Source organism: Nyctereutes procyonoides, unplaced genomic scaffold (genome assembly GCF_905146905.1).
Source record: "Nyctereutes procyonoides isolate TBG_1078 unplaced genomic scaffold, NYPRO_anot_genome, whole genome shotgun sequence".
NCBI lineage: Eukaryota > Metazoa > Chordata > Mammalia > Carnivora > Canidae > Nyctereutes > Nyctereutes procyonoides.
In genome coordinates, this window is record NW_026575126.1 from 45,091,886 (window position 1) to 45,118,305 (window position 26,420).

General features: G+C 45.4%; 1 protein-coding gene across 2 annotated transcripts in view; it reads right to left on the minus strand.

The window, feature by feature from the left end:
* Nucleotides 1-3,873: 3,873 nt before the first annotated feature.
* Nucleotides 3,874-26,420, minus strand: part of GRIN2A (glutamate ionotropic receptor NMDA type subunit 2A) — a 415,475-nt gene continuing 392,928 nt past the window's right edge. Inside the window, exons 13-15 of one of the 2 annotated variants that reach the window (XM_055340882.1) lie at nt 19,104-19,342; nt 13,376-15,089; nt 13,229-13,262 (exon numbers count right to left, since the gene is read on the minus strand). In XM_055340882.1, coding sequence (XP_055196857.1) covers nt 13,249-13,262; nt 13,376-15,089; nt 19,104-19,342 — 1,967 coding nt within the window. In that variant the 3' untranslated portion in view covers nt 13,229-13,248. Of the gene's footprint in view, nt 15,090-19,103; nt 19,343-26,420 lie in introns of both variants that reach the window. The other variant, XM_055340881.1, reaches the window with a different exon arrangement.

Sequence of the window (26,420 nt, forward strand, 5' to 3'; positions counted from 1 at the left end):
TCAAATGGAAAGTCACAGCACAGTCTGTTCCCGACGTCTGCCAGCATGCTCGCTGGATGGAGCTTTTTGCCAAACCAGCGTGTGTACGCCTTTGCATCAACATCCCCAGAAATTTTAGCACCTTGGGGCTTCCAGAAGCAAAAATGGGGACCTCTTTTCTATCTGCTGCCTTGGGACAGGGGTGAAGGCTTTGCACACTGAGCCCTGGAGCTTACAGCACCCTGGAACGTTCGAGAACAAAGCTGGTGGCCACTTTTCTCTCTGTTCCTTGAGAAGAAAGGCATGATCCATGACCTCTGATTCATGGGTCATTTTTCCCTCCAGGGAAAGATACTCCTTGTCCCCAGTAGAGCTGGGGCCAGGTGGCATAGACTTCCAGCCACTTCATAAGGAAGCTGTTTTTCCTTGGACACGCCCTGAGCACAACTTTTAAGTTCTAGAACTAAAAAAAAAAAAAAAAAAAAGTACAAAAGGGAGTTATCTTTTGCAAGGTATGGTTAGCAGTGTTTCTGCACATGCCTATGAGGAGAGCAAGCTGGAGCTAGATGCTCACCTCATAGATATGAATAAGAGGACCGTGTGAAGAAGCAGAGGAGGAGGGGACTGGCCAGAGGTCATGTGGCGAGGCTGTGGCCAAGGACCCAGACCTCCCGGCTCCTCTCTCAGCTCCTTGTTTACTGAAAAATATTTATCGAGCATTTACAGTGTATACGGCATTAGGCACACAGGCAGTTCCTGTCTGCCCTCCATCAGAATCTACATGACAGCGAGCACAGAAGTAGAGATGAAAGATCACAGGGTGTGGAGTCCAGCTGACAGGTGCTTACCCCTGACCCGGCAACACAGCCGCCCGGGTCACCCCAACTCTCTGAGCCTTGGTTTCCAAATATGTAAAATGAGGATTATAATCCCCACTGCAAAGGAGTGCTCTCAAGATTTAAAAAGGGTTCTTTACGAAGTCGGGTTGGTTTAATGACCTTGGGCAAATTTCCTCAGCACTTTTGGAAAAGAAGGTAAGTGACCCCCAAACTCCATGTCTAGGAGAGGACTACAGGATCTTCCAAAGAGAGATCTTTCTGGTCCTCTGAACTATAGCAAATTTGACTGGTAAATGAGAGCTTTGCCCTCCCACAGGACAGTCTGTTAATTAAGTTTGGTCGGCTGTCTGGTCATCTGACTTCAGCCAACAGAGTCTTGGGGTGGAAAAGAAAGAACCGAGCCATTCTGGAAAGCCACATCACTGGCAGAAACCAGTGTCCCAAGTTCCAAGTATAAATCGCTTTCTAATTAGGAAATAATTATGCCCCCAAATGGGGCTACATGGATGTGAAGGCATCTCACAAATTGCCGATTAGTTTCATAGCAGTGATGGTATTTAGTGCCACTTCAGTTCATGGAAAAATGTGTTGGAAATGGCCCATCTTCAGCTGCTCAAAAAAAGTGAGAAAAGGTCAGGGATGAGAAGCCCAGAAGAGGGGGGATGAGGTAAGAGGACAGGGAAACATCTGCCTTTTTTTTTTGGAGTGTGCAGTCATGTCAGAGTGTAGGGCACAGAGTTATTACAGTGGGAAAGAATTTTGATTTTATTCTCGTTGTAATGGAAAGGTAGTGCAGCCTCGAGAGCAGGTGAGGGATAGGATCAGATACCTTTAAAAGATTACCCTGCTCCTGCTGGAGAATGGCCACACGTGGAGGGTTGGAGAGCTATTATAGTCATACACGTGGGAGGTGATGGAGCGGAGGGATGGTGGTAGAAGGGATGAGAAGCAGTGGTTCCTGAGTGGATTTTAAAGATGATACAGACTGAGCTGGCCAAGGGGCTGGATGTTATGGGGAGAGAGGGATGAAGGGCAACCAGCAGGTGTTCGGTCTGAGAACCCAGGTCCATAGCTGTGCCACTTCCTGCAATGGGAACACTGGGGAGGTCAGGTATCTGCTGAGAGGACTGGTCCTGAGGACTTTTCAAGGCATTTTGGAATGTGAATGGCTGTAATATCTCTAGGCAATGATGTCGGTAACATCTCTAGAAACTATAGATATGGATATAGGAGTTGAGAGTGTATGGAGGTGGTTGGGCCCAGATATAAAACTTTGGGGGTAATTGGTGTCATTTAAAGTCAAAGGATTGGGTGAGATATGGTAAATAAGGTAGAGAGTGAGGGAAACCAAGAGCAGGTCCCGAGGCCCTCCATCAGTCTGCCCCCCCCCCGACCCCCACAGCCATCCCCTCACCCACCAGCCATCCACTCTTCCAACTAGCTGTCCCTCCATCCACCCAACAGTACTGAGGAAATGCCTTCTTTGGGTCCAATGCTGGTTGCTGGCATTCAGAGGTGAACAGTTATATACCCCTTGCCCTGGAAAAGCTCACAGATAGGGAGAGATAGCACACTTCACAAATATGGCAAACCTTGTGAGTGATTTGATAGACGCTTGTACATGGGGCTGGATTGTGGAGAAGTCACCTGTTAACTCTGCAGCGGGGGAGAGTTCAGAAAGGCTAAGGAGAGGTTTCGTTGAAGATACACCTCAGAGGGGGGTGACCAGTGTCCCAGGAATATAGAGGAAGATAGATGCGGGAAGGAAGCTCATGGTGTCTCTGGAGGAGGAGGGTCATGAAGACCTTTGATGCAGAAGTAGTGTGAGGTACTAGGTAGGAAGGGGCCTGCCGGTGACCGGAGGCTTTGTGTGCTGGGCTCCGGAATCCAGGCTTTTCCTGTGGGCCACTGTTTTTTTTTTTTTTTTCCAAATTTATTTATTTATTTATTTATTTATTTATTTATTTATTTATTTATTTATTTATTTAATAAATTAATTTTTTATTGGTGTTCAATTTACCAACATACAGAATAACACCCAGTGCTCATCCTGTCAAGTATCCCCCTCAGTGCCCGTCATCCATTCACCCCCACCCCCCCCACCCTCCTCCCCTTCCACCACCCGTAGTTCATTTCCCAGAATTAGGAGTCTTTATGGGCCACTGTTTTAAGCTGAAAAGGGGCAGTGGATGTGGCTGCATTTGGGTTTTAGGAATATGGCTTGATCTAGGGAAGAGAGGGGTCAGATCAAAATCCAATCTGGATTCCAGGAGAGATTTTTATGGAGGCAACTTATTTCAAGGGGGAGATGGGACTATTAAAATAGGGGGATAGGCAGTAAGAGGTTTCCTTCCACAGGGAAGAGGAAATGAAAGCAGAACAGGGGTTGAGAAGTGAGGTGAAGGGGGTTGGCATGGGTGGACAGACCAGAGGATGTGGGGTCACCTGGTCCCAGGGGAAGGGTGTGTGTTGACACAGGTCGACCATGTGCGGGGGCCTGGGAGGAGAGACACTTAACCATCACTTGGTTGACAAGCATATGGTTCCATCGAATGGTAGGGATACGAAGTTCAGCTAATCATTTGTGGGCAAAGACCTGGAGGGTCTGTGTCTGGCCATGACCTGAGGGTTGCCTGCGGGTCATATCAAAGTCAAATGGACAAAGGCAGTTCTTTGCAGTAAGCTGTTTCCTGGAATTCAGAAAGGAGGGGAGGTCTTTGACCACCACTTTTTTTTTTCTTTTCTTTTTTGCAGAACCGGGAGTCACAGAAGCTTGGTGAAGTTCAGCGTTATCAGAGTCAAAGCTGCAAGCACAGGAACTGCACAGGAAGATGATAACCAGGTAAGGGACAGTGGCAAAGCTTGCTGCTAAAATCTGGAAGCCAAGCCGTGGCTTCTTTGCGGTGTCACGCTTCCATCTACACTCCTATACTGGACAGAGAGGGAAATTAAGGTCGTTGCCCTTTGTACAAATACTAAGCCTGCCTGAAACGTTAATGGTGCCCACCATGGCAGCGCCAAGGACAATAAAGACCACAACTCCATGTCTCGTTTTCATATCAATCGGCAGAAATTATTTTTATTAGAAAAATGAGATTTTCCTGTATTTACATTTTTACACCATTGGACTGGGCACTTTTGTTGCCTTGGGAGTTATGTACATATCAGTTTGCACACACATTTCAAACCCCATTCCTTAAAACAGTTGATAACACGTTGAACGAAAAGAAAAGACATACTACAAGAAGACGACCATAGTATATACTTCCTCTATCATAGAAAGGTGTTAAGCAAACGTGTAATTTTGTAGCTATGCTTGGAAATATTGAATACAGTTATCAGCACTTCCTCATGCAGTGGATTAAAACATGACAGGTATAAACTGCCGTGATTGGTAAGTGAATGTCTATTCCCAAATGAGAACCACCGAGTAGAGCATACAGCTTGCATGGGGCTCCACCATACAAGAGATCAAGCCAGTTCTGACGTGGGTTTTGGACTGTGTTTGAGTGTCACTGTGAATGGGAACCCTCTGCATATGGAGTTTGATCCTGCCCATGTTGGGTTAAGGATGGACTCAGACATGGGTCTTCAAAGCTGCTTTAATCCATGACTTCCTGTGGGCAATGACCAGCTTGTGTATTATGTATGCAACAGGTCTCATAACATGACTCAAGGATATGAAGGGTTTACCCTCCTTTTTTTCTGTCTGAGAAGGCCACTGTTTGTGACTTATCTGTTTCTTATTCAAACCACCAGTGAGACTCACCTAATTCTTTCTGAATATTCAGCTTGAAATATATATACTATACATAGACACATACGCACAAACATTCTATTGTGATCAACTACAGTGAAGTCTACTGACTAAATAATTTGGCAAGTATATGCTTTTAAGTTGGCTTTAGCAGGGGAATGAACAAGATTAAGATTTGGAGCTCCAGAACAACCGGTAACGAAATCTTTGGAGAACCTCAGGCTTGGAAGGCATCTGAGCCACAGCTAGCCACGTAATTAGTGGTATCGAGTAGTTTCCTGACTTTTCTATGAAAATGTTATCCTTGACCTTATCTCTGACTTGGGGGGAAAATAGGCAATTGGCATCCTTTCCTAGTGAAAAACATGGGGAACATGAATGTTACAAGTGCCCCTTTCATCTTTGCAAATCCACTAGAATTTTCAAAGATGATCACCTGAATTTGACCCAAAATAGCCTGAATCTTTAATTTCTCAACTGGAGCATTTCCTTAGCGGCCATGGCTTCAGAGCTGTGTCTACAAACCTAATAAACTTAAGAGTTTTTTTTTTTTAAATAAAATGGGTTTTAAAAAGTCAATACTGCTCATTTATTTGAGTTAGCTAAACTGAGAATAGAAATAATTCAATAGGTCTTAGATGTAATGTAATGTTAAAACCTCAGTTGAATTCGAAAGGCTATGATTATTTTTCATGGAGAAAACTGACAATGTTTTTATATTTCTGGACCTTCACTATTTGCTCAGCTATCAATAGTCTTTGATTTGAGCCCTTTAAAAGCTTAAAACAGCAAAATGTCAGATCAATGAGAAGCGTTTAAAATGCCAAAGACAAACTTATGTTTGCTGGAGAACAATTAACCTTATTAATTTAAAAGGCAGCTGTGGTATTGGCTACGTGTTACGTTAATATTCTTTTGAAGGCTCATCTTAAATCCTTCCCAAAGGTGTGGGAGAGAATTAACTGGAGGAGGTTATGACCCAGGGCTATGGCTAATGAGGAATGTTCTAGACTTGCAGAGATGCAAACTTATCGTTTCATGGACCTGGTACCTAAGAGGGATATAGGAGTGATAATTTCAGTTTCGTCTTGTTTGTCTCTGCATACTGCTGATACCTTACTTGAGGAAGTTAATCTGAGAAACGAGTCCATTGGAAACCGTTTGGTTCTGGCTCCCTGGAGAGCTATGTGCTTTGTAATCCAGCCCCAGAGAAGAAAGCCTACTGGCCAGATGGTTCTTTTGAGTGGTCCAATTTCTCCACAGCTCAACAGCCCTGGGAGGATGTTCCCGTTCACTTGCAGACCCAATGATGGGATCTCAAAATAGGTATCAAATAATTATAACTATTTTCTGGCTTATGAGACTTTTTACTACCAGCTTGAAAGATGTCAACAGCTAAAGAATTTCTCGGGGACAATGACAACGGTGCTTGGTTAGATTAACTGACCTTCCAGAAGGACTGGATCACAGAACCTCCTAGAAAAACATCCCTTCGAGTCCCAGTTCAGTTTCCTCACCTATGAAGTGGACCTAATGTGGCCCCAGTTCAGAGAAAATAGAAATGCCTGGTGGGAGGAGTGTGGCTTAGGACACATGAGGGGTGCAAGAAAGGCATGCACAGGCTCAGTGTCGCTGCTTCCCCAACGCATAACGCATGCCACCATTTTGGATTCGTAGAAAGCCTAATGGAAACATTCCAGTTCAGTGTTGTTGAGTGAGGCAAACTGAACGAGAGCACTCAGTGGTTCAGCAGTTATCTTGGTGCCAGTGATGACCTAGCAGGGACGGTCACTTGCAAATACCATGACCTTTCTGAAAATGGGCCACACTGTTTAGGAGAGCTTTGTTGGGGGGGGGGGGGTAGCAGAGAGAAGTGTGTGTGCCCACACACGGGAGGGTCTACTACTTTGCAAATGTTTAATGGAATTAACCCTGATATCTACTGAGAAAAAGAGAGATTTGGAAGGGGATAGTTAAAATTAGGCACATGCTAAGTAGACAAAATAACTCCCCAGGAACCAAACAAGTGAATGCAGAGTGCAAGCAGATGGGGAGAGACACAAATGGCATTCAAGTGTCAGAAGGGATGGGAACAGAGGTGAGATCCCCTGGAGTTCTCGATACACCCCAAACCAGACGACAAGGGGCGGGGACACTAACAAACCTCCTCTCAACAGAGGCTGAAGCGCAAGAGAGAGCCCAGGGGACCTCAAAACAGCCTACCTCTCTTTCCAACTTTTATTCTGACCTCCCTGGGGGAGGTCAGGCACTTTGAGAATTCACCCAATGTTAGGGATTTATTAGCAAACTCCTGCTGATGATGAAGCTGAGACCAACCTGAGCCTCAGTTTCCTTATCTATAAAATAGGAGCGACCGTACTTCTTTCCTATTTGGAGGATTTCATTCTAGGATATGCCTGGAATCAGTCTACACTCAATGTGGATGCATCTTGATACTTCCAAACTCATGTGCTGACCCAAGGCATATACGTGGGATAAGCAGAGAATCTCACATTCTGGCAAGGCACGGGATAGGACGGACAGAGAAAAGAAGCTCCCTCTGCACCTTGCCATCTTCCCGAAACACATCTTGACTCCTTTCACCATCTCTTTGCCCCATTTTGTCTCTAGGGAACCTGATACGCTCTCTTTTGTCAGCCAGACAGTAGGCACTTGGGACTCAAAGAGGATTCCCCCCCACTCCCTTCCCTGATACATTTATACCCTGAACAATCAAAGGTATTCATAAGACAAAAATAAAAATCAAACAAAAAAACTTTCAGGAAATAGGCTTTTTACATCGCGGTCTGTTTTCTAATCCCTTGGAGGATTTCTTTCAACCTCTTCTTGAAGCCCATGCCATAATGCAGGGCTGGAAGGAGGCAGGATCTGGCAAGGGCTGGAGAACCCAGTGGAACCACAAATGCAGAATGGCAAGTCTGGTCACCTGTTTGGATGCTCCTGGGTTTCCCAGATACTATCTTTGAATAATCAAGGTTCAAGTACCAAGGATATCTCTCCAGGAGCACCAACTATATTCTCCAGAGTTACATACGGCTTTAGGGAAGGATGGGTTGTTGGATTGTTTGGTCATGGAATCAGATTTTTATTTCCTGGTAAGAACTTGATTTCTCATTTCTAGTTTTTACACACAGTCTGTGTTTGTGTTTCAAGGACCCTTAGTTGTCTTTAGTGTTAGGGAGCACAATTTCTAGACCGTAAGCTGCTTATGGGAAGAGACTGTATTTTCTGTCCCCTTTGCATCTCCCAACCTCAAATTGGCCTTAAAAGGAGAGTAGATACTCAGTCAAGTGCTATCAGCTGATCAGTGTCCTTTGTTCATCCTTGGCTCGAGAGAACTAGAACTCCATTATCTCAATGATCACCACCAGCTTTCATCTTTGGTTTGAGGTTTTAAACTATATCCCAGGGAATTAGGTCCCTGAGAAAAGTTTTCTCTTCTCCAGGATTCTGAGGCAGGGAGTACTGGGGAGCTTAAGAGAAAACCAAATCCAAAGGGGGATGTATGGGTCTGTATAAGGCAAGAGGCAAAGAAAGCAGGGGTAGTTCTATGACGTTCTCTGGCTCTTATCCCAGAGGCACCTGGAGAGCACTTTTGAGAGAAACCTAGAACTGAGTCAGCCTGGCAAAGAGAACCAGGCGAGGAATTAATTGGACCATGCATGAAGGTCTTGGTTTCTAGACCTGGCTCTGATATTGTCAATCCAACGATCCCATAGCAATTCTGTCCCTTTGGGAGCCCAATCTACTAGTTTTCTCATCTCCCTTCCCCAGATCTTGGCGTAGTTCTGTAAGTTCTATTTTTCTAAGAACCTTCTGGACAGGCACCTTTAGCTGATGCCATATCGAGAGTACTTCCAGGCACAGAACAAGTGGGGATGGAAAAGAGGATAAGGAATTGAAACAGACTGTGCCCTTTTGTGGGTTTACAGAAATCACCCACGTGTCCATATCAGCATTGTCTTCAGAAGTTAATGTGAGCAGAACATGGGCCACACCCCTAACCCCAGATGTCTTTTTTTGAAAAGAGGCCAAGAACACCAGCACCCAAATCCCACTTGGGCCCTGCCATTCTCCCTCCCTAGAACTGAGATTATTATTTAAAAACAAAAAACAAAACAAAACAAAACAAAAAAAATCAATAGCGCCCTCTCTTCCTAATTATCAGCCCATTGATAATCAGAATAGATTTTCCACATGGTAATAAGCATCATCATGACTTAATTTTTAACATAAACTTTACATTATATACAATTTTATTTGGATAATACACTTTACGTGTCAGTGGTAGAAATCAGGCATGTATAGTATGTACATGTGTACACGAGCATTGGTATTCACAGGATTAAGTGCATTTTCTCTCCGATGTGTATCAGGTGGCAAGCTGTCCTCATTGCTACGACTAGATGTGAACACAGTACGATGTGTAGGGGTTGAATGGAAAAGCACAACCATGCGTTGGTGTAGACCCCACCAACCCTCTCATTCAGCACTTCCGACCCTGTTGGCCAAAAGAAAACGGGGCATCCAGAAGGTCTAATTTTGTCTCAAATGAAAATACTGCTTTTGCATTGAAAACCGCCTTCACGTGGAATCCTTAACTCCTGTTAAACACCAATGAGTTTTGTTCCCACATACTCATTTTTTTCTCCCCCTAGAACTCCCAATTCTGTCCACTATAGCCGCGATTCGTACAAACAGGTTCTGCTTCAGAAACAATTCATGTGCCCTCTGCAAGGATTCACAAGCCACATCTACGCACAAGGAAACAGTACGGGGATATGCCTGAAGTTAACGAATATATTCAGCTCTTCTGAAAGATACTTAGGTTTCTCAAATTAGTATTTATTTAGGTCTTAAACTGTATGGGATTTCAGTGCAAGGTATTTATTTATATGACAACTGATTATTAGAGCTGCACTTTTTAGGTTTAAAGGAGATAAATTTTTAATCACCATTTAATTAACACCAACCTTTACCCCCCCTTTTCATTAGCAATTCTATTTGCAAAGAATTCAGGGCATTTGTCATTTCCTGAGAAGGACGTAGAATATTAAATACACATTGGCAGACATATCAAATAGAATAAACAATGCGGGACTATATGGCTGCTATGGATCTTTTGACTAATTAACTGCCTTGGCGAGAATCCCATTTAAGTGAAACTATTTCATTTGTAAACAAGGTATAATTTTCTTGTTTCTCCCTTGAAAATAACTGTGAGTCGATGTGACTGATTTTGTGGCACTGGGTGAATTTTAATGGTCCTCTCAGAGCAGCTGAATATGAAAACTTCTCAGGCTCTCTGCAACGGGGAAGAGAAACCAGGTATAGGCCACAAGACTTCTGGTCATGGTGCTGGCTGCAGTTTCGAAGTAAGATTCGCAGAGGGTGGAGGAGGAGTGGGGAGGTTATAATACTGCACCTCTCAGGAAAGCAAGCCACACTGGCAGAAAAAGAGACCCATTAGGGTAGGGACTTGTCTTCTCAGAGCATTGAAGCCAGGAGTGGCCTGGGACCTGCAGGGGTAAGGACAATGAAGCTTATTTTCTGGGGGCCCCCCAAGGTTTCCAGGGTAGAATTCATTCCCTGGAAGACTCTTTTCTTACAACAGACTATTTTAAGTTGGGCCTGTGTGCACTGTTACCCGTCGACAGAAACGTGAGCGTCTGCATTTAGGTGTACCCGTTGGGCCCCTCTCAAGGGGAGAAAGCCACGTAGAGTCATGGAAGTACCATTACGGATGCCAGCTCCGACTTGAGCCAGGTGAAACTCAGGCTTGGTTTTGGGTTCAGAGATTCTGACTCTTTGGCATCAACGGATCTCAGATCTCAGGCTGGGATGTCAGAGGAAACCTCTGTAAGGGATCCGGAGTTGGGAGGGCTTTCTATTGATGTCTTGATATTCTTTTTCCAAAGAACAGAACTGACTTGAATCACTTTCAAATAGCTCTACATCAATATCTTTCATTTGAAAGGCTGCCTGCCTGATTAATGGTCGATTTTTATATGCTTGGGATCATTACAATTCAGAGTCAATGAATTTGTGCAGGAAGAGAATTGTGTATTCATTATATATAGCATTCTAATCCTCAGTGTTTATTTAAAGAAAACAAAACACGTTGGGTTTGAAAGGAACCACATTACTGTCGGTTCTTCCCAAAACCTAATTTTTGGTCTTTTTCTATGTAAAAACATGGTTTTAACAGAAATAATGCTGTTATTAGAAGAAGGGCTTTTGATCTATAGAACACTTCTGACTGTAATTTGCATTCTCCTGGAGGTCCCTGTCTTTTGGCAGGTCCCCTGGGCTTTAAAGACACGAGAGGAAGAGAGAAAGTCTCTTTGGATTTATGACATAGCACTGTTCCATGTGCTGGGGAGATTTTTAAATTCATTTCATGTCATGACACGCCAGTCTTCTGGGGAAATGAGGTGATCCTGGCTGTGGTGGGGAACATAGATCTGGAAAGCCATGGGAGGATAAAGGCAGGATGTTCTAAAAGACAAAATAATCAGGAGCGTGCCTAAGAGTAGATATGGGGGTAAGGCCCTTCAGTCTGGGCTTCTCTGTTGTTGGGTCTTGGGGCAACATCCAAGAAAGGGCCAACATCCAAGAAAGAAAATGCAGGGGTTGGATCCATTTGTCATCAATGTCTAGCCAGCCTCTTCTGCCTGTCAACCTCAAAGGTGACGAGAAGACTTTCTCACCCATGGCCTCCTCTGCCTCCCCACCAATGATCCTGCAACGTCCTGCAGCCACTTCTCGCCATTACTGGGTGCGCTTGCCCAAAGATGGGGCCATTTGATGAATCTGAGCTCTGAGAGAATTACTCCCAACACCTGCCCCCTCACAAGAGCACACTCCCTACAAAATAGGACATGCTATAAGTAAGAGAAACAGGGTAACGTTTCAACCTGCCACTCTGTCCGCCCACTCCAGGAACCTAGAGCAAAATGCAGAAGGAAGCCAGGAGATGACCAGGTTAGTTAGCCTCGGCTGCGTGTCACCCAATGGACTCAGCTACACTACGAGACCTGATGGCTAGTTATCCTGGATGTCTCAGGGACCTTCATGAATTTAAAATACACTGAATTAGAACTATATGGAAATGCTGAGCTAATACCATTTGTGGGTTTTACAATACTTAATTTTTAAACTACAATAGTCTGGTGTGTAGTGACACAACCACTACCTTTTTGTTTTTGGCACTTGGTGTGTGCCAGGCCCGTGCTAAGAGCTTCCCGTGCTAAAGACTCCCCTCCTTCCTGAATGAGTATCATTCCAGATCACATAGGCACAGATCTGAGTAAAGTAAGAATGGGACAATAGGGGTGACTTGGAAATGACAAATGCTCTGAGGAATTTTTTTTTTTTAACATATCCCTGTCGGTGTCAGTGAAGCAGGTTGGCTCCAATGGAGTAAACGTTTCAGAAGAGAGAAATCACTTTCGCCACTAAAGGTGATCCAAAATTTGGAGGATGCTCAGGGTGGATGCATGAGTGTCTCTCATGTTTTGAAGGCTTTTGATCTGAGGAGGTTGGGGTGGAAACGAGTGTCCAACCAAATCTCACAATGCTCAGGAAGAAAGACCTAGAAGCATGCTAGCCTTCAGCGGACAGATGGCATTGTTACTTCCTACAGATCATAGTACACATATGGCTGCTGGCACATGCCACCACGTTAACCCGGGGAACGGCAACACACACTTAATTAGATGCCACCATGGCTGTTCGGGGACCGAACAGGCCATGGTCACTCTGGGAAGGGAGGGGTAACAGATACTATACAACCCTGAGTCGTCACCAGAAGGGGGGAAACACAAACTTACATATACGAGAGTCTTCAGGATAAACTACAACAGCCGCTGTGTCAGAGACAGGAGATCCAGAGATCAGAGAACAGAGACACGTTCTGTGTTTGTGCAGCTCTGAAGGAGACCATCGGGGCCAAGGGTGAGAGAGTGGTCTGTGGAACGCACGAGTCGACATCCAGAGAGATCCTCGTAGCTCTCCACCTGAGGGCCCTTCTGGCCTTTTATTCCAGATGTGTCTTGGAAATGGACTATAATGAAGGTAGTAGCATAGTTACTGTGCACACGGATTGGCTATTCTTTGGGGGAGCCTGGAGTTCTGGGGTTGGGCCTGGGCAGTGATGGGAGGCATAACAGTAAAGCTGAAACGGTTACAGAGCCAAACTTCCTAATCTCTTGCACATCCATCTCGCTACAGCGCAGACGCATTCATAACTGTTCTGTGTCAGGTGTACATGCATACCATATTGCTTATTCGGAATGAGAGAGACCGTTAGGCGTTTCTGATGAGGAAATCACATGGTGGACTGGTCTGAATGGAATTTGCAATATAGGAAATCATAACATCACCACGGGCATCCAACGCATTCTTATTGCCAACATACCCAGCGGGCATGTCCAGGAGACTTGCCCTTGTGTTTGTGTTTTTGGTTAAGGACTCACCTATCTGGTATCTGCCATGCTCAGCACACACCTCACAAGATTCCTTGAGTGCAAGACTACGGCATGGAGCCATGTGCAAAAGAACTGACAAAAAAAAAAAATACCTTCCTAAATCCTCTTCCTCTTTGCAGGGCACCATCGGACATCCGACATTTACCCTCCAGAACAGTGGCCGTTACGTATGTTTCCCTATAGATAAAACATTAATGGAAGGTTTTAAACATCAGATTCAATACTAGGCATTTTCTTGTACACACGTCTATTGCTGCAGGAATTTAAAACCCTGGGGGTAGAGTACATACTGTTCTTATTCGCAGCATAAGGCATAACATGCTCTGAAATATACACGTCGTTGTGGCCTCTACTGTCTCTGGAGCAGTACGATGCTGTCGACCTCAAGGACGACCGAAGGTAGCTGTCGTTCACGGCCGGGGATGGCAGCGAGTGTTTGTAAGGGTCTGAGGGACATCTCCCGATGACTAAGCGTCGGTCGTCCCCGTAGCAACGGAGGAAGGGGTTATCGGAGGTGTGGTCTGGCAAAAGGGACTTGCTCCGCTTCCTGTCCTCCAGACCCTGGGGGAAGAGGGAGCTCTTGTTCCCCGAGAGTTTGCTTGAGGGGACACTAAAGAGACTCCCATACAGATTGCCCTCCAGGAGCCGTTCCCGGTCCTTGAGGCTTATGCTCCTGGAGGGCCGGCTAAGGTCCATCTCCCTGGGCTTGTCAACGATGTTATCATAGGAATGCTGACGGCTGATCCTGAGCTTGTTTTTCTGGAACTGGAGGGTGTTGTTCTGCGCCCAGTCCTGCTGGTAGACCTCCTCCTGGGCGGCCGGGCTCCCGGTCTCCTGAAGCATCTGGTCTTCATCGATGTCGTAGAGGTTCCCCATCCGCAGGCAGGCATCGCACTTGAAGGGGGACCTCACGGTGAAGTGGCCTGAGTAGGTGGGCAGGTTGGAGAGGCAGCTCCGGCAGTGCGTGGAGTTCTGCCGGTAGCGGTCGCTGCCCTCGCTGTGAGGGGAGCTCTTGTCCTTCAGGGTGAAGTGCTTGGAGTAGAATTTGTGTTTGTCGTTGTTGGGGAGCACGTCTTCATTGTGCGTGGGGTTCCTGTTCGTGGGCAGCGCCGGGTCCCCCTTGCGGAAGTTTTCGTTGGGGTCCTGGTACGGGTCTGGGAAGTCCACGTTCTCGGGGAGGGCCATGTTCTCCACAAACTGGGGAGGGTCTAAGTGGAAACTGGGCTCCTTCTCACCATCGATGGTGTAGATCTTGTCCCTGGGGGAGCTCGCTTTGGTTTTCAGATAGGAGCGCTCGACCTCGCTGCAGTCCTTGGGGTATTTGGAGGCTGCCGACCTTTTGAAGTTGTCCTTGGTCTTGTGGTTCTTACTGTTGTCGGGCTCCCTGTGGCATGTGGCCCGACTTGAAGTTTCCGAAATGTCCGAGTGGGCCACCTCCTCCGGAAGGTACCGAGGACTCTTTAGGGAGTGGGTCCTGTTCTCTGCTGCACCCTCATCCCTCTGGGAGACTGGGTTCTGGCTCAGTGAATCCTGGCGGAGTGACTCCATGGATTTCTTCCAAAGCTGCCGGGGCCTGGAGTTCGCCTTGGACTCTGTGCTCACGGCCACCTCCACCGTGTTCGGGTTGGACTCGTTGAGAGTAAGAGGGTGCTGTCCCTGGAACACGTAGTTATTGAGATTGTCCTTGTGCCTGTTGGCCACGAATGTTTGCAGCTCATTCATGTTGTCCCCAAACATGTTGTCCTTCCCCTGAAAGGATCTGTTGTCTGAATATATCAAATTCCCTTTCTCGGGAACCACGTCCATGATGAGGGAACCTCTTTGGATGAAATCAGCAGCCCTTTTGGGGGAATCCATTCTGGAGGAGTTCACGTTGGACACGTCGGAGATGTTTTTGGCTGACCGAAGGAGTTTCAACATGTTGCTCTGTGATCCGGTCAGGTTGAAGTCTGGAGACTTCTTCTTCTCCTCGATGTGCACTCCATGAATGCAGCTGTAAATACCCTGTGGGAAGGAAAATGAGACATAATCAGCAGTAACAGGAGCACGAAACCACTACACACTTGGTCTTTACCTGCAAAGGTGAGAGGTGTCCTTCTTGGAGGAGCCTTGGAAGGATCTTGAAGTCCAATCTGAATCCCGGGAATGTTCCTGAAATCTATGAGACCACAGGTGCCAGGCTTCTTTCGTCTCTCTGGCTCAAGATTATTACTTTTGTGGGTGGTCATATATGTTGGGTTTGAGAAAAGGAATCAACTAATGCTTATGTATCTATAAAGGTCACAGTGCCCTCGAGTTGACACGTAAGGAGATTGAGTTGATCCCTGGTTCACTAGATCATCTTTTGTCAGAGTTTCCCAGGGTCATCTCTAGAGTCTGGATACCAGACTCAGCTATTAAACTGGGCTTAAAAGGACCACCAGTTATTAATTCTTCAGGGGAAATGGCACCTACCCACATACTGAAGCTATTGGTAAAGGCATGAGACCCAAGCAGGTCAACCAGAAATCCCTTTCTGGGTGCTTCAATGCTGGGCATAAAAATCCATGGAGGATCAATCAGCCATTTTGGGGAAGGAAAGTGATAGAAGCTGGGCTAGAAGGAGCAGATGCAGGGGACTAGTCTTGCCGCCATATGGGATGTTAGCCTGAGAGTGAAACCATCATAGAAAGGAGCGGAGCACAGGGGATGGTTTGGACAACACTTGGGCCTTTTCACATATGCCACTTAATCTATTCTGTGTGTGTGTGTGTTCCACATGGTCAGAGTTGGGTGTTAGCCACTAGGAACAGTGAAGACTCCTGAGGAAATAGGAATGAAGCACTAAAATCCATCCAGGGACGGAGTGACTTCAGGACTTCTGGGTGGCTCAGACATGATGGGTCTCTTGTTTTCCACTGTGCCTTGTTCCTTTCTTAAAAATAGCTGTTTACTCTGACTTCAAAGTAACTTGTGCTTCGTGGCACAACATAGGCAGGGCAGCTTCAGGGACATTGTGATTTATGTTCCCCTTCCCCACTGCTACCCCCAGATGGTAGCAGCCGGACATAATGGGGACAGTCTGAACAGGACTCCTGGGTCTGGGCTGGTCCCCCTAAGACAGACAGGGAGCCAGCCCAAGAAGGGGTCTGGAAAGCAAACGTGGTGGCTGCTGCTGACCGGGGCATAAACCAGGAGATGCGTCATTTCAAGGAAATATAAGGTGAAGCCAAAAGGGTCCTATTCCAACCTTTGGGGCCTCAGTTTCTCCATATCCACAGGATGGGTGTGATTACATCAAACTCACAGGTGTCGTAAGGACTAGAGAGGATGGAGAACAGCTATCTGGCCCTGCCCTTATTCACACATGACATAATTCATTGTGGGGTTGTGGTCTTGCCTTTGTGGGAAGGTAGGTTCTTGGCTTGGGAATTGCCTGTGGAGATTTGTTCAAGTAAATGATTATGTGTGTACAATGAAGACACTTGTCTGTGTGACTCTCTGCTCTGTGTAAGGAATATACACGTAAGGTGGCATATGTGTGAATGCCCATAAGACAAGCTTTAGACGTGTGTTAGCCCTTGATGAGAAAGGAAGAGTGTTTATTTAGCAACCCAGAAGCCCCCCTATGCATAGCACTGGGAGCTGAGCCCATTTCAAGTTCCCCTAACAAGAGAGGCAGGAAAGTATATTAAATATGAAATCCTTCTATTCATGCATGTTGGGCTGTGCTAATTTTAAAAGAGAGATATTATCTGTGGAGAAGGGTGGGTCAGTGCAGAAGTAGGGCTCCCTGCAGCCTTTGAGGACAGAGGAGTGATGGTGGCTGGGAGTCCCCAAAAGGGGCATAGAAATCCTTGCAGTGCTCCTATGAGACACAGGGTCCTCTCTCCCCCAGGGAGGGGAAACTAAAGTTTACATTCCAGGATGCCTGTTCCTGTGTGCCCCAGTCCCCTCCAGTCCCATCCCTCAAGATGCTTGGAAGGGAAGTGAGGATTTAGTTCATTTCTCATAATGACGATCCTCTCAGCTTGGCTTCCTTAGTGGTATCTCAGACAGAGGAAATGGTCTTCCAGATACAAGCAGGATTTACAAGGAAAAGCAACAGTGTGCATTTGCTCATGATAATCCCAGAATCATTTGGATATGGAAAGCCTTTAGTAATTGGTGGAGAGAATTAGCTTAACGTCGGCATAATACCTAGCTATACGCATGCACGTTGTTATATTTAAGCAATCTGTGTGTTTAGATGCCATCAAGTTAATTAGGAAATATGTATTTGCACAGAATGCAAGTTAAGAGTGCCACTGAACAGAAAAAAATAAATCATCCTCACTAAGCTAATGTGTGCCTTCTGAATCTCCAAAGTTCTTAAAATCACCTAATGCTAAGAATATATAAATTCCCTTAGACATAATTGTTTTGTTTTCCCAATAACCATTAGCATATAAAACTAGGTGTTTTCAACCAAATGTGTTTCACCATGTTTCATATCCTCTTTAAATCCGTTCAGAGTAAAAACATTCCAAGGTGAGCAAATGGGAGAAATAGCTAGATAAATAGACGGGCAGATGGATGGATGGATGAATGGATGGGATGGATGAAATAGGTGGATGGATGGATGGAAAGATGATCGGCTGCACGACAGATAATGCCATGTTTTGTTACGACAGATAATGCCATGTTTTGTTAGAAGATGAGTGACTACGTACATACAATGCAACTAAGTGACAAGATTGTGTTGAATATGTAAACATGTCAGGTGTGTGCACATATGTGTTGCGTAGCATAGATTTCTATCAAATCTCTTGTGTTGCTTGCATTGGATGTTCATTGCTTGTGTAAGAGCATGTGCTCTGGCTGGTACCACACCACCTAGATTTGAGTCCCAGCTCCACCAAGACTGTGTAGCCTTGAGCAATCATCTAACCCCATAACGTTGAGCTTCCCTATAATCTAGGGCTAATGACAGTTACCCACCTCACAGAGATAGCTTGTAGGTTAAACGAGCTGGGGAGTACACAGCCCTTACAGGGTGCCTGGCACATATAGGTGCTCCACAAATAATCATCATTTTCTGTGATTGTCATCATTACTGATGAATTGCAGGTGTTGTTTTATGGTAACATACACATGCTGCATTGTGCCACACGAGAGGGGTTACCTTGAATACTGTGTGAGCTCACTAAGGCACGTGTGTTCTGTTGCTGTGGTTTATGCTGGGTTCAATGTTTCTTTGGTTTCTATTTGATGTGCCGGGCATTTTCTCATGATTCTTCCCATCTTTGTTCCATTTGAGACTATTGCATGGCACAGTCTACTTGTGTTTTGTTAGACGTGTATACACACAGCATGGCCTTGTGTGTAGATTTTGCTTTGGTATACATGTTCCACTGGAATGGCATGTTCCACTGGAATGCATGCATGAACTGTAACGTCTTGCATAAGGATTTTAGGAGCATTGTAGAGCACATCCGGCTGCTAATGGTGGATGCCACATATAGACTGCTTTGTTTGGCCTACATGGTTTTAAAAAAAAATTGAATTAGTTACTAATATTTAAAAATGGAAAGGTTTCACACAAAATCAGATGACTGCATTCTCTTTTAAAAACTAGAATACCTGATAATATTGCCCTTGTATTCCCATAGATAATACTCAGCAGGACTTGAGGAGGGCTGACCCCTTCAGGTGGGGCAGAGCAGGCATACTCAAGTGTTCCCTCACCCTGACGCCCAGGGGCATTTGCTGTTTTTTTTTTTTTTTTCATCACATTTGTGCTATTTTGTTGTGCCCAGCCTGCTTTATCCCATCCTCCTCCCCTCTCTGGCCTCCACAGTCACCTGGGATTGCAGTGGCTGGGTTGTGAATGCACAGAACCTGGATTCCTTTCCTACACGCCCAGGAAAGGTTGGTGAGCGAGGGGGAGGATGTGCTGACCGCCCCCACCCTGGAGTCAAGAATCCTGGATTCTCTGGAAGCCCCGAGCTCCTGTGGACCTGCCCACTGCATTAGGAAGTAGCTGTCTGAGGTACTAACCCTGCTGATGGAGAAGAGGAGCCCTGGCCGGTCGGAGCACACGCCCGTGAAACAGAAGCGCAACTTCCAGTAGAAGAGGTGTTCCCAAATGAAGGTGATGAGGCTGAGGGCCATGGCGGCCGCCAGCATGTAGAACACGCCTGCCATGTTGTCGATGTCCAGCTGGCTGCTCATCACCTCGTTCTTCTCGTTGTGGCAGATCCCCGTGAGCCACAGCGTTTCCAGCTCCTCCATCTCACCTGCACAGAAGACAAGAACCACAGGCCGTGAGGGAGAAGGGCATGCACTCTGGGTCCCGGTCACTTACACTTCTGGGACCTTAAGGCAAGTGACTGAGCTCTCCAGGCCTGTGCATGCTCACTTGAGGGCTGACACTAATCATGGTCAGGGTACCCACCTAATATTGTTGGAGGGAAGATGAAATAGGATGATGTATAGTTACGTCCAGTCCCTATTGTGTTTTCTTAATTATTGTCACTATGTTCTGCTTTATTCCACCTGTGTCCCCTGCCACCCACCCATGCCTGGAACAGGATGGGACATAAACTTGCAGCATGCTACCTCAGACACACTCGCCTTCCAGTTATGACCATATCATTCACTAGCTGTGTGACCTCAGAGCCACATCTCTCCTGTCTGGAAAATGAACAGAATAAAAATGCGCACTTCCTAGAGTTCTGATGAGGACCAAAGGAGCTCGCGTATGCAAACACCCCAAAAGAATAAATTTTCATAAATAGTAGTATCGATGGGATTGTTCCAGAGGAAGTGCCCAGCACAGTGCCTGACACACAACAGTTCTCAAATGTATTAGTTTCTTCTTACATCTTCCTTTAGAATGTCTGGGATTGTTCCACGATGCCACCCACTAGCAGTGCACTGAGGGCAGAAAACCTTGAAACGAGACATCCCAATCAACTCTTAATGGCCCCTTCTGAACTAAACACCTCCTCACCTCAGTAAGCAGGTAAAGAAGCAGGTGGAGTTTTCAGCGAGAAAGAAAAGGTAGGCCGTGTTTGGCGTTATTTTGTCTATCTTTTGTGTGCATTTCATCTAGTTGCCATCTAGGAGGAATTTCTCTGATCTGAATGTCTAGCAATTAAGCTGACTGTCTAGCAATTCACTAAACGATGGCACTTACGCTGTAATTCAGATGTTAAAAAATATTCTTCAAGGACAGTGAAAATCCAAGAGGATGCATGTACTGTTAAATGGAAAGTATGACTGGGTTGTGCGTGTTTGTGTGTCTAAGATACAATATGAAACGTACAGAGGAAAGGAAACACTCCAAATGTTTCTTTGATTCTCCTTTGAAGAGGTTAGCATAATTACTGCTTCCATACTGCTGTCTTTTTTAAGTTTCGTGAAATTGCGTGTCATGCTTTTGGCTTGTTCGCGCTCTGGAATGATTTGGCTGAACAGAGAAATCTAAGTTGCTCCTTCTTTTTCCTGGACCTTTTGAGGATGTTACTGAGTTTTCTTCTGATCTAGATTATGGTTGTTGAGAAGTTGGCTAATAATCTAATTGTCACTACTCTCTATGCCATCTGTATTTTTTCTCTGATGGTTTTGGAGACTTTCATTTTGTCTTTGGTGTGGAAAGTAGGTGTGGACTTGCTTTATTATTTGTTCTGCTCTGGACTCAGTGTCTTTCTTCAATGTCTGACTCATAACTTTACTTCTGGAAAAAAAAACCCTCACCCATTCTTACTTTGAATATCAACTTTCCCTATCCCTTTTTTTAAAAATATATTTTACTTATTTATTTTTTTTAGAATAGTTTTAGGGTCATAGAAACATTGAACAGGAAGTACAGAGGCTACAGAGAGTTCCCATACACTCCTCCTCCCCATTGCCTCAGTTTCTCCTATTAACATACATCTGGCATTGGGGTGGTTTCTTTTGTTGTTGCTTTTTACAATTGATGAACAAATCTCAATACATTATTATTAACTAAAGCCCACAGTTTACATTAGGGTTCACACTTTGTGTTGTACCTTCTGTGGGTTTTGCCCCATGCTTAAAGCCATGTGCCCATAGTTACAGTATCATATGGAAGGAATAGTCTTGTTGCCTTAAAAGTCCCCCATAGGGCCCCTGGTTCAACTTTCTTCATGCCCTCATCCCAATGCCTGGCAACCACGGATCTTTTAATGGTCTCTATAGTTTTACCTCTTCCAGAACATCACATAGCTGGAACCACTGCATACATAGTAGCCTTTTCAGACTGGCTTCTTTCTTTCTTTCTGTTTTAAAAATATTTTAGGGAACCCTGGGTGGCGCAGCGGTTTAGCGCCTGCCTTTGGCCCAGGGCGCGATCCTGGAGACCCGGGATCAAGTCCCACATCGGGCTCCCGGTGCATGGAGCCTGCTTCTCCCTCTGCCTATGTCTCTGCCTCTCTCTCTCTCTCTGTGACTATTATAAATAAATAAAAATTTAAAAAATTAAAAAAAATAAAAATATTTTATTTATTTACTCATGAGAGACACAGAAAGAGAGGCAGAGACACAGGCAGAGGGAGAAGCAGACTCTGCAAGGAGCCTGGTGCAGGACTCAATTCCAGGACCCTGGGATCATGCCCTGAGCTGAAGGCAGACGCTCAACCACTGAGCCACTCAGGTGCCTCCAGACTGGCTTCTTTCATGGTAACAATATTTTTTTTTGTAACGTGAGCAATCATCTGATTTGTACAAAGATGAAAGAAAATTTAAAATGATATGAAATATCAAGTTCCAAACAACATCAAAAAGTGTACTTTAATCATACTCAGCTCCTAAAAGAGCAAATGGATAAGAGGAATGATCCCTGGCAGTGCATTTTGCTATATGAACTGGCCACAGAAAAAGCTGATAAAGGGAGGTAGAGAAAGTCCATCTTTGAAGAATTAGAACTGAGGGGCTCTGTAATCAGCTCTATAATCATCTCTTATGGTTAGAAATGTCCACGATGGGAACTCCAGGGATATTTTGGATCCTTTCTTTAAGGTCCCTGTTACCTGTGGCCACAGTGTTAACACTTGTGCTGAGAACAATACGCGTTCAAGTTCCTCTACTTCTTTCCATGGCTTGACCACTTCCTTTTTTTTCTTTTCTTTTCTTTTCTTTTTTTTTGCAAGCATTTTTCCATTACATAGATGGACAGTTTGCCTATCATTCACCTACTGAAGGACATCCTGACTGCTTCCAAGTTTTGGCAATTATGAATAATGCTTCTCTGTACATCTGTGTGTGAGAGGTTTTGGTGGGGAATGAGTTTTCAATTCATTTGGGTAAATACCTAGGAGCAGCACAGCTGCAGGATTGTGTGGTAAGGATATGCTTAGCTTTGTGGGGCACTGCCAGGCCCTCTTCCAAAGTGGCCGTGCCATTTTGTGTCGACACCAGCAATGAACAAGACTTCATATTGCTCCACATCCTCGCCAGAATTTATTAGTGTTGTCAGTGTTTTGGATTTTAGCCATGCTAACCAGGTACATTGTGCTATGGCATTGTTTTAATCTGCAAGCCCCTAAGAATGCGTGATAATTCTACCTTTCCTTTTCTTCTAAAGAATGGTGTTTAGGATATTCTAACCCTTCTCATTCTATCCCTCTAGGTTATTAACTTTATTTTAATATTTTCCACTCCTTTATGCCTCTGTCCTACAGTTAGATGCTTCCCACAGATCTATTTTCCAGCTCATTTATTCTTTCATTAATAATATTTAGCCCTATGCTTTCATTTAATCTATTTTAATCAGATATTCATCTGGCCGTCTTAAAGTTCTGCCCGTTGTTTTTATTGTAAAACAATAAATCTGCTCATTCTTCTCTTATGATTCTTAAAAAACTTTTAGACATTTAATCATTTCAAACCCACTGTCTTCCAGATTATTCTCTTGATCTCCCTCCTCCCCACCACCTTAGTTCTTGGGATTCACATTTGTCTGCTTGCTGTGTGTGCTGGCTCTCATGGTGGATTTCTTCCTTGTGATGTTTTAACTTTTTGAGTATGAGCTCATCTTCACCAGGGCTGGTCTCCCTCTAAGTCCCATGGGGCCCCCAAGCACACTGGGCTATAGAAATGTTCCTACAGCGGATTCTGCCCGCTGCTCCTGCCACGGTTCCAGGAGCTTCAAACATACCCGTTCTTGTAGGAGAAAAATGTGACTACCACTGCCACACTCTGTAGGTAGTATACATTTGGACTTCCATACTCATCTAGGTTTTAATTTCTAACCCAGAGCTTCAAACAGATGGTGAAACTTCTTGTACTTTCTTGGTTTTGATGGACAGTTTTCCCCAGTCTTTTCACAGATGCGCTGAGTCGCTCCAGATCTCAGATTCATGCAGTGGTATCATTTTCTACTCTCTGCACAGTTCAGGGCTCCCATGTGGATGCTAAAGCCTCGGTGTCCACCCCTGGGCCCTATGTCTTCTTAGGCTGCTGCACTCCAGAGAGAGGTGCTGTGAGAATATCCCATTCCCCTCTGTTTCCAGCACCTGAAGAAAGCTTCCCTTTTCTTCACTGTGCTTTGTGCATGCATGTGTGTAGGTATGAGCATGCAGCTCATGTGTGTGTGCATGTGTACGTGTACGTGCTTCTAATCCTGCCCTGCTTTGTGTTTGTAGCATGAAAGGGGCTCCTGTCACTTTAGTCTCCCATCGTGCCATGACCATATAGTCATGCATAACTTTTGTTATCATGGCTAAAAGAGAAAAAAATTCACATTGATGGGAGTTAAAAATGGGAAACCAAAAAAAAAAAAAAAAAAAAGGAAACCTATCCCTTTGTAAATTCATAGCCCATAAGGAAGGATGCTGGTTAATCAGAGGTGCAGGCAAAGTTATGGGAAGGGATATCTTGGTCTCAGTTCCTTTCCTTCCAGCAGCCTCTGGTCCTTTCTTCATACAGTCACACTTGTCCTGGGAGCCTCTGTAATATCACCTCATTGTCCAGCCAGCAGCTCCACCTGCTTATCCAAACTCATGTGCCTCAAGATTTACATCATTGGCTTCCTCTTCTCAAAACCACTGATGCCATCTCTTTGGAACTACAGCACACTGTTGACTTTTCTCTACCTTGGGAGTTTGCAAGGACACAGAAGTGGGTTTCCTCACCATGTTTTCTTCCTGTTGGTGTCTTCCCAAAGATAGCCAAGTTTGTATGCCTAGAACAGGGTCAGTCTGGGTAGAAGAAATATCATTAGATTCTTTTCATGGTGTAAATATACAGATCTTTCCTCTGCCTTCTGACCAAACACCTCTCTTTGAATAAGTCAATTTGGTAAACCAGACCCACGTGGTAAGAGGAGGCCAAATGCACATTTCTCAATCCCAATTACAGCCTGTTCCAATCATTTTGCAGTTATTCATTTCCTGCCTCGTGGCCTTCCACTAGTGCACTGAACTGTAGTTCAAATACTTTCTTATTTCGTTTTTAATTTACTCAAGTATATTGTAATCTCCTTGGGGGCGATCAGGGACCGTGTTTTATGATTTTGATATTTCTCATAGCCTGCAGCACAGAGCGAGCACTGAATCCATATTTTCTGTTTCTATTTCTTTCCTTGCATTCTCGGGCTTAAATTAGGCAGCATTGCAAACATGTTCAGATCTGCCGGGTGAGTTTTTCTGCCATATAAATAGAAGGAAGTACAGATCAAAAGGGAACTTGCCACGGGCCTGGGAGTCAGAGGTGGTGAAGTCCACATGTCCTTAGCTGGGGTGAAGCAGCAAAGGTCATTTTTCCAAGGAGCAGCTTTCAGATGCTCATTCTGTCATCTGTTTCCTCCGTTACCAAGAGGCCATGATCTTTGTCAATATGGTCCTGTGAACTGGAGCTGGTAAGTGGGACAATTAAATCTGTTTCCCGAAGCAGGACTCATTCTTGCTGGGAAGACAAAAGCTAAGCGCTCTCCCGGGAGCCGAGGGAGCCTGAGCCGCTGTGGGTTTGCAGCCAGGCTACAGTCTTCCTGCCTGCACCCAGGAGGACTGGTCCCTGCATGATACCAGAAGGTCCCCCTTTCTCTATTTATACCTCTAAGGACAGGAAGCTCATGCGCACCCGAGAACACCTCTGCGTCCCTGCAAGTCATGTCTGCTCAGGAGCCCTTCCTGGATCTGGCTTCAGGGGGAGCTGTTGCCTGCCACAGGTCCCCCTGCCGACCTCTGGGTTCCATGCCATCCTGAGGAAGGTCATAAGGCCAGCACACAGAGCAGGAATCCCAGCTCCCTCCCTGTTCAACGCTGCTATTAAAAGGCAGACTGGTGGGGCTTTAAGAGGCAGGAGCCAGGAAGTTGTACAACCTAAAAGGGAATGCACAAGAATAATTGAGATGGTGTTGTGCATATGCCTGAGATGTGCTTCCGTTAGTGGCTGGGATGCTGCTGCAAGAGGCTGCATGGTACGCATCCCGCTACTTGCTCACTCACAAGGTACAAGCCATGGGTTTCTAATTTGCAAAAAAGGAATTGATGAAAATTCAAGTAGACACCATCCCAAAAATCACAAGATAGAATGTTTTAGGTAGAAAACACTGGAATGAGCCACAAAAAGGAGCACCCTGCCCTGACGGGTTTGGGGAGCATGGCAAGTCAGTGTGTGAGGTCTAGATGCCACGGGAGGTAGGATGAGAATCGCCTGCCGGCACCCAGTGCCTTCACCCACTATGACCGGTCTGACCTCCGTCCAGGTACTCTACTTCCCTATCCATCCACTCATCCATTCCTTAATCTATTTTCCTATTCTGTGATTTAACAAAGTTACATAAGTTCCATCCCATTTCAGGCACTGTACTAGGACTTTCAAAAATTAACCCATGAGGCCCTCCTAGGAACCCAACGTGGCTGGTGCCATTATAACGGCCATTTTACAGACGAGGCACACAGAGGCATTTGCTCGGCCTCTCTAGCATCTACCAACTGGAGCAAAACAGTATTTACCTCATATGAGTCGTGCTCGAATTAAACGAGGCTGCACTGCACACAGTGCCTGGCACATCCTGATTACTCAGTAAGTATCACTGGAGACACCTCTAGTGCTGCCTGAAGCCAGGGCCGCCGGGGGTGGGGGGTGGGGGGTGGATCGCATACCCCTCCCTGTGCCCTGCCAATTCATGGAGTCTGTGATTCTGGAGAGGCATGTCCAGAGAGAGGGCTTAGCTCTCCAAGAAGAAATCTGTTATGTCCAAAGTAAGAGAAATCAGTTCCTGATTTGCCCTCAGACTCATTCTCTGTACTTCCAGAGGGACTGCAGTAGCTTTTCAGATTAGATTTCCCTCTATTCCACAAGACTGTCTGAGAGCTGAGGGGATTGCTCCAGGAAAGGATTTTATAG